The sequence below is a fragment of the Hibiscus syriacus genome, unplaced genomic scaffold (genome assembly GCF_006381635.1).
Source record: "Hibiscus syriacus cultivar Baekdansim isolate YM2019G1 unplaced genomic scaffold, ASM638163v2 tig00110187_pilon, whole genome shotgun sequence".
In the NCBI taxonomy this organism is placed as follows: domain Eukaryota; kingdom Viridiplantae; phylum Streptophyta; class Magnoliopsida; order Malvales; family Malvaceae; genus Hibiscus; species Hibiscus syriacus.
Genome location: NW_024062618.1, coordinates 3197262 through 3206455, shown reverse-complemented (window position 1 = coordinate 3206455; position 9194 = coordinate 3197262). Strand labels below are relative to the sequence as shown.

At 35.4% G+C, this 9194-nt stretch overlaps 1 protein-coding gene across 1 annotated transcript; it reads right to left on the bottom strand.

Moving 5' to 3' along the window:
* Window positions 1–4573: 4573 nt before the first annotated feature.
* On the bottom strand, window positions 4574–9144 carry LOC120217771. Its single transcript, XM_039214850.1, has 8 exons — window positions 9039–9144; window positions 8324–8638; window positions 7280–7477; window positions 6833–7105; window positions 6590–6692; window positions 6314–6432; window positions 5684–5860; window positions 4574–5557 (listed from the first exon to the last, which is right to left on the bottom strand). Exons 2-8 carry the CDS (start codon window positions 8627–8629, stop codon window positions 4703–4705), a joined length of 2031 nt encoding a protein of 676 aa, XP_039070781.1. The 5' UTR covers window positions 8630–8638; window positions 9039–9144; the 3' UTR covers window positions 4574–4702.
* Between the last annotated feature and the right edge of the window lie 50 nt (window positions 9145–9194).

The following is a 9194-nucleotide window of genomic DNA, read 5'->3' as shown; positions in this document are numbered from 1 at the left end:
ACATTTTAGGTGATATTTTATTAAAAATTTTAAAAAATATTAATATTTCTAATAACATATTTTCTTAATATTATATTAGACTACCTTTCCTTAAATATCCTTTGTGAGTGGAGGGAAAGTTTGAACCTTCTTTGCCCACTAATCATCTTCTGCCACGTGCGACCCAAAAACGTGTAAGGGGGACAACTTTGAAGATTCTCCTTCTGGGCATGTTTACTTGCTAGATATTTTTGGTAATTAAATATCAGTTGATTTCAGATTTGATCTTCATTCGGAATAAATGTTAATAACTTAACAACCAACATTAAATTTTAACTAAAATATTTTATCAAAGATTGGATTATCTTAAAGCTTAATGTAAAAAATTTCCAAACTATATACTTTTTTATTTGGGTCTCTAAATTTTTTATAAGATAACGTGGGTCTCTAACACTAAAAATATTGTCATTTTAAGTGTGTATCAATTGTAACAATTATTAAGAAAATTCGTTAAACGATATATGCTATATTCATAAAATTTTAAATTTTTTATTTAAAATAATATCTATTTGAAAAAAATAACTCAATTTTTTTCAAATCTTAAACTTACCTCAAAACTTTAAAAACTCTAATTTCAATATCTTTACATATATCCGTTACTATCTTTTGTTGTCATTATCATCGATTAAACCTTCACTCGGGCATGCTAGAAGTAATGTTTGTATCCTGTTGAAACTGTTTTACAGCTGCATTTGGTAGGCAAAAGCATGATCTCCTTTGCTTTCTCTAATGAAAAAACATTGAACACCATCATCAATTGACCACCGTAAAAGATAGTCATCGATGTAGTTCGAAGCTCCATTGCAGTACACTAGTTCGAGTTATAAACAATAGAACAAACTAGATGTGCACATTTGTCGGATTTCAATCCGATCCGGATTAGTTTTTATCCGATCCGGTTTTTTCCCATAGAAAAAAACCGGTTTATAAAATAACCGGTTCGGTTTCTAACCGGTTTGGAGGGCCGGATATCCTAACCGGTGAAACCAGTTTCGGTTTTAAAAAAACCGGTTTTTTTAAAAAACCGGTTATAAAAAAACCGATTTTAATATTCCATATTGCTCATAGGGAACCGATTCCCCCCCAAGGGGGTACCGATTCCTCACTGAATGGTTTGGCTCCGAGATTTCCAGAATGCTCGGAGAGAACGATTCCCCCATAGGGGTACCGCCCCCTATTCAACGGTCGAAATATTTGAATTTTACACTTAGGACCGATTCCCTATGAGAGGAAACTGATTCCCTATGAGAGGGTACCGATTCCCCCACGCTCCAAGTTTTTTATTAAATGTTTTCACACTTAAACGGCTATATTATCTTCATTAATTATCACTAACGTTCAGAAGTGATTCAAGGTGTATTTAAGCAAGCTTAGAAGCCATTGATCAAAGACAAGAAACATCAAGCAACTAGAATCAAGAGAGAATCAAAGAGAAAGCATCAAACCTCAAGTTCGATAAATTCAAATACTTAATTGAAATACTTAATTAACTCAACATAATTGAAATACTTAAATACTTCCAAGTTTGATAAATTCAAATACTTAAAAACTTCCAAGTTCGATAAATTCAAATACTTAAAAACTTCAAGTTCGATAATTGAAACAAAGTTTACGATAATTGAAATAAAGTTATAAATAAACTACATTGCCATCTCTTCTTCATCATCTTCGCCTTCTTCGTTTGGAGGGGATATTCCAAGTTCGACTTCTTCAATGTGTAAGTTTGCTTCCAAATCGGCATCAATTGCATCTTCTAGGGTGGTGATATGTTGCTTACGAGCCGCTCCATCCAAATAATCCTTTAAACAAATACATACTTCCACCGACTCGGGACTTAGTCTTGATCTCCGTTGCGATATAACTCTGCCACTAACAGAAAAAGCGGATTCTGAAGCTACCGTAGAAGCTTGGACGGTTAGTAAATCACGGGCCATGGCGGCTAGAATCAGAAATTGTGCTTCCTTTTCTTTCCACCAAGCCAAAATATCCAAACTTTCAAACTCTTCAAATGTCATTTTTGATAGAAAATCGCATAACATGTAATTTCCCAACTCGCTACTTGGGGTGGTAGTACGTGATCGTTTGGATTGGGAATTTACAAGAGTGTTAAAAATATTCAAATTTATGTTACTTGGACGTCTACTAGATGATTCCGCATTCATTCTCATTTGATCGTGTATTACACTACTTGATTCGTATTTAGTTAAATAAATTGCAAACATGTCTCGAAAACGTTTGTTAAAATAATTTATTTGGTTTTGGACAAAGTTGGGTTCATCATCGGTTAGATTAAAAGCAAACACAATTTGTTCAATTAGTGTTTCAACCCCACCAACATTTAACGTTGGGTTTAAAGCGGCGGCACAAGTAAAAATGGGGGGAATCCCTTAAAATATTAAAAGTTTTTCCTTCATTGCAAAGCCAATTTCTTGAAAAAATTCGGTTTTAAATTCAAAGTCATTTAGTCGGGTAGCCAACAAAAATATTTGATTAAGAACCAACGGGCTAGTAGGGTAATAACACCGGATAAAAATTTTGCATTTTTAAAACCTCAAGCAAATCAGTTATTTTGGCTATAGTTTCCCAACTCGATTCCGGATAAATGTTTGGGACATGACCCCTTTCGAAAAGCCGATCGTGAAATGTTTGCAATGTTTCCCTTTGCCTTAAGGCAGTATGCATCATCATCCAAGTTGAGTTCCAACGAGTTGGACAATCCAAATTAGGACCCAAAGCTTTTTTATTAACAGACTTACAAAATCGTTTATAATCATTTAGTCTTTTGTTGTTGTTACAAAGAACTGATTTTATCATTGTTTTAAATTCTAATCTAATTGGCTCAATAACCTCCAAACTGGCTTGCACGGATAAATTAATTATGTGTGCAACGCAACGGGTATGAAAAAACGCACCGTCTAAAATCGGTGAAAGTAATATTTCAATCTTGGAACCGCGTTTGTATTATTCGATGAATTATCAAAGGATATAGAAAAAACTTTATTTTCTAATTTATAAAGACAAATTACCCTTTTTAAAAGTGTAAATAAATTAGCACCGGTATGCGGCTCACCGAATAATTCAAACGCGATTGTTCTTTTCATCATTTGCCAATTATCTTGATCTAACCAATGTGACGTAACGGCTAAAAAAGAATTTCCGGTATTATGAGGGGAACTCCAAACGTCACATGTAAGCGACACACCATAACGGTGTTCTTGGAATCCTAAAATCATTTTTTCCCTCGCCGTACGCCACATTTTTATAGCATCTCTTCTAAGAGTAGTACGACTTACTTGAGTATAACGTGGTTGCATTAGTTGTTGAATTGTTGTCGTGAAATCTTCATCATCAAAGTGGTCGAACGACAATGCTTTTGTAATCACGAACTTTGTAAACGCTTCTCGTAATTTTTCGTTGTCGTAAACAAAAACACTACCTTGCAGTGTAAGTAAGATTCGATTGACTAGGATCCGATCTTGAGCGAAGTGTCTTGCATGATTTTGTCAAATGGTTCTTCAACGTTGTGTTTCCTTCCGATGCAAGAAACTTTAGACAAAGTTTACAACGCGCCCTCCTCGAGCCATTTGACATCTCACATAAATCGTAGTGATCCCAAATATCTTTGTTTCGAGTGTGTTCGATCACTTTCACGTCTTCAAGGTTTACCCCGACGGAAGATTCAGCCGTGTTACTCATGATGAACAAAAAATTACAAAACTAAGATTTGAGATATGTTTAAGTGTTGTGTAATAAGATTTGAGAAAGTTGTAATCAACCAAATACATCTCCAACCTATTTATACATGTTTAGGGTGGTAAAATGATAATTTTTTAAAGAAAAAAACGGTCAAAACGGTCACAAACGGCTATATTAACGGCTAGTTTTTTAAACCCATACCGATTTTTTTTTCGGATAAAAACCGATTTTTTAACCGATTTTTTTCAAACCGGTTTTTTATCCGGTAAAAAAACCGATCTGGATTTTTTTCTCCAAACCTGTTAAAATAACCGGTTTAAAAAAATCCGATCCGGTTAAAAAAAACCGGTTTTTCCCAAATCCGGTTTCGGATATTTTTTTCGCAAAATCGGATATTCGAATTTTTTGTGCACCCCTAGAACCAACCATTTTCGGAGCATTATACATAGGAGCTGGCAGGGAAAAACCAGCCTACCGGGGAGTAAATCCATGGATTTCAAATTCATCGGACCTCCTCAGAGAGAGAATTGAAATGGTAACGGCGCCAATCGTAATCAGATGATAAGATTAGACTTACGAATCTTAAGAATAATTTTAGAAATTAATTTAGATAATTAAATAATCAAAAAAGATTTAAACACCAAAATAAGAAAAGGGGTATAATATAAACACTTTTCTATTTTTGTAATTAAGCCTTTTATTAGCTCTTGAAATCTTACCTTTAATTGGCCCATACCTGACATCAGAAGTTGCACTGTCTTTGAAAACAAAACATAAAAAATACCATCATAAGCCGAAAAGAGACGCTAAGCTGTGAGGATAGATAGGAAGGAAAATACAATCTAATATGATTTTTTCCCCTATAGCAAATGCAAGTTTAACATATATATTAAAGAAATAGATTCCCAAAATAAATTGCTTGTATCCAGAAAAAATAAGGAAAAAGAAAAAAAGAGGGAAGTATTTCCTATAACACTACCTCACCAGAATATCCACCATGATCCTGGTTCCGGTTCCCAACATTCTGAGCTTGCTCCTCTTCAAGCTCCTTTATTAGCTGTTCTATTTGTCTTCTATAAACAGGCATGAAATGATCACCTATCATCCTCTGGGAAAGCCGCAATTTACTATACAAGGATCTTGGTGTAAGGAAGATCCCAATCTTAGGCTCCATTGTCCTTTGCCCGTTATCGGAGTCGCTGGAGCTCAAACTATCACCTTCAGACTCCACCTCATCAGACTGAAGTGTAATTATATGCATTATCTTTCCAGCAGGGAAAAACCTGTGCGCTTCCTTTGTTTCCGGAACTGAAGTATCTGACTGCCCCTCGCTTCTCACCTCTGCGATGGCTGCAGCTTCTTCTTCCCTTATTTGGTTAACAACATCCGCCTCATCACTTTCAGTCTTATCGTAAAGCTCATGCTCTAGTTGTTGCCACAACTCAACTTCATTCATGCGGTCATCATGTGAGTTGTGGCTTATTAGCTCCTCGCCATCTTTGAGATCAACATCTCTATTGTGATGTCGTTCATCATTGGAACATGGATACTCGATTTCTGTAGTCCATTCAACTGATGAAGACACAGGAAGTTCTAAGGCTTCTTTTGTACTTGAAGATGAATTTATTTGGGAAGGTGTTGGGAGGGGCTCAAAGGTTTCTGCTTTCTTGGGACTAGATTCTATGGGACTTCCTTCTTCATTCGAGTTTGATCGAGCAGCTGAGCCACGATAACGGGGTCCAATGCATGACCAGGAAGACAAATCTATGGTGGGACGCTTCCATGCTGCATGAGCCATGCTCTGTGCTCTCCTCATAACGACCTATACATAACAATTCTAAGATTTTAAGGTAAATTCAACTTGGAAAGCTTTTTAGAACTAAACAACAGTATCTAGTGAAAAACATAGTAATGAAGAAGTAAGAATTGGGCTCATCAATTCAACTACCTGTGTACCATTAGAAACTGGGCGTAAAATTGCCCCAGCCCCAGCAACTTTTGCTTTAGCACTGGCTATAGATGGAAGGCGAGAACCCAACGCTGAAGCAGATCGATAAACAGTACTTAGAATTCTTGTATGCTCAATTTGATTCCTCAGATCATTCAGCCAAGCAGATGCCATCACCTAAACAGAAAAAACAGTTTCTTCATGATACATATTTGATATTACAAAACCTTTAAGCACATCAACCAGATACTTTCCAGAACAACATTTCAATGAAATCTTATTTGTTTCAAACTTCTTAAATCTATCAGCTATCAAAAGCCACAAACCATGATAAGGACCATTCAATCACAACACGGGATATGAGAGGAAGAACCAGGGAGAGGCAGACAACTGAAGGTGAGGCCAATAAGAGTTTGCGAGCCAATTATTTATTTGCTATTAAGGGCTTCAAAATCATTCTAGTAGGATTTACCATGCTCCATTGAAAGGAAATAAAAGCTTAAGGAGGAGCGTATGCATATCAAATCAAACATGCAAGGTACTAATGAATTCTGCTTACAGTAGAAATATCTCAGCATCCCTTTTTTCACAAGGAAAGAATGTAATTTCTACGGAACTGCTATCATTTACCTCAGCACGCAAATCGTCCACAGAAGCAGCTGAGAATGTAGGCACCAAGTCTGCTCCATTTATAATAGAAGTAATAAAATCAGTCCCAGAGTCCGCTAACTCCCATGTCATACAAGCAGCTGCATGTTAGAATATATAGTCAGTCTTATAACTATGTTCAGCGAATGAAGTTATAACATTATATAAACATTCCAAGGGCCAGCAGAGATGTTCAATACAGTAACATGTAAAGTGACATATATTCTTCATGACTAACAGAAGACAGAGAGCACAAACCTGGAGCAAATGTGACACAGGTTGTTGTTGATAACTCCTTTCGCTCCCGCAACACGTAAGTTAAAAGTGCACCAGTGCCTCCTCCCAATGAATGCCCTACAATCTATTAAATCTATTAATTTTAGCAATTTTTGATCAAGTAAACCGGTTTGTTTAAAAATATTTTAAAGGTCAAGCAAGCATATGAACAGAAAATAGCCACAGGAATAATTTAAGAACATAAATTGCAAATTATGCCTTTACCTTAACCTTATAAGTTGGATATTGACCAAGCGCTTTAATGAGACAAGGAGTGGCAAGCTTAGCTATCCACCGAGCAGCTGCTACCATTCCACAATGTGCATAACCTAAAACTAAACCACTCACTCCACCCTTTTGCACAACAGAGTGATGGAATGGAACTACAGCTCCAGTTGCAGCTGTCAGGGTATCCTTGATACTGTGTGTTCCGCGAATTAGTAGAAGAAAACATTTTGTTTTGTGGTCTACTAGTATTGTAAATGCAGGCTTCAAAATCTGCAAGATTTCAATACATGCAATAACACTAATCATTAATTCAAAAGCACATAAACAATACAATTGAACTATCATACCTATGAAAGTTGACTATAATATTAAAAATTTAACACAAAAAATCCAAAAAGTAGGGGGGTCGAAGGAAACAAAATTTCAAAACTATATATGACTTACTCCTGCTTTGGGTTCTTGGAGAAGAACATCATCCTCCACATAACCAGTCTCCTCCAAAAATAAAGAAAATGGCTTCTTTGAAAAATGCCAACACAAAGTCAACAAGTTTAACAAAAATTTAAGTTCAGCAGTTATATCCGGCCCTTTGAGCTCAGTGCTATCTTTACCACCAAATACACTCGCAACATGTAAATGCCCCTGAAAAAAAAAACTATATTTTATGTAGAGCCAATACAAATAAATCAATTAGACAACAAATTATTAGGTGTTTCTATTAACACTACTACATAAAAACATAAAAAACTCATCTGGTTATTTGATTACAAAATAAAAGAAATTCCTGGAGGCGGAAATGATAACATGTTCGATCTTATAATTATCTCATTGCAATAAAACCAGAGCATCATAGGGAGAAAGCAAGATGTTTCTGCCTAAGAAGAACCAATACATGTACAGTATATTGACTTCATGCATATCAAATGAATTTAACTTTGATAAAAAAAAAAGCATCTTGGCTACACAAAAGCAAAACACTAGTTGACTGATGCTCATGCCAAGATGCATCAGGTTCACAATGCTGAAATTTTTAGACATACACAACTATAGCTGTTGGAAAGATACATGATAGATCTTAACTCAGTCTGAGAAACATGCAAGGGTTTAACAAGGTTCAAAACAGCTAATAACATTTGCTTTTAAAAAAAATCCTTTGCACTGTATTCAGCCTTTCAATGAAAAACCTTACCATAAAGTTAAATCTCAAGATCTAATATTAACACTGCAATTAAAAATAAGTTCAACGACTGTAGATTTAAACTAACTGGTACAGAATCACTTGATTTGGAACGCAAAAGCCTTTAGATTTATCTTATGTAAATTAAACTACCAACTTTTTTATGAACAACTTTCCCCACCACTCCCAAACACTCGTATCCTAGTTACAAGCAAATATGTTTAAATCTCAAACCAAGAAAACGATATCAATAAAATAATCATGGTGTCAAACAATACAGCAGAAGTAAAATCAAACGACACATACGGTACCTGCCTCTTCAAAAAGAAGTTGATCCCAAATGCCAAATCCCCTATGGGCCACTTCCCGAGAGTCTCTGAGTATGTAAACCTAAGAGTTTCAGACAATGTAGAAATCGTCTCTACCCATGTTGCAGGAGCTTGAATTAACCTATGTGAAACACGATCAAGTCCCAATGGAGAATTATTGGAATCATTTCCATTTTCATTGTTATTGTCATTGTCATTGCCATCATCACCAGAACTATCCGTCTGCAGTTTACGATTCAATGTATAATACAAAAGGGCAGCTGCAGTAGCCATAGTTGCAGTTGCCATGAATTATCCCTAAAATATTAAATAAAAGCACAGTTATTTGGCCGAAATTCAACAAATTCAAAATGCAAATATAGCAACGAAATATAGCGAATGCTTTATAAAAACAAAAATGAAAAAAAAGAAGAGAAACGATCACGATCTCCATCATCATAACCTTTTATTTGGCTTCTGAGAGAACTAGAGAAAAAGAAAGATATCGAAATTCAAATCCTATTTCCAATAGCCAACGTGCCCTATCTCAATACAAAGTTGTAAACTTTTGTGAAACATAATCTACCAAATTAAACCAGAAAACATATATAAATACACGTTGAAAAGGGAAACAAAAACTACAACCTAAACATGAGGGGAAATCTTGAAAAGAAAACCCTAATAACTTGACAAATCAGAATATTTATGATTAACGAACCTGAAGTGTTCGATTTTCACTAAATTCCCCGATTTGATACGATAACTAGCTTCGTGTACAAGAAGACCTATTGATTACTCAACGCGTTTACGATTGTCACTTCCTTCGATTTTCTTTTTATTTTTTGGTGGGTGGGGAAATATGGGGTTAATTAAT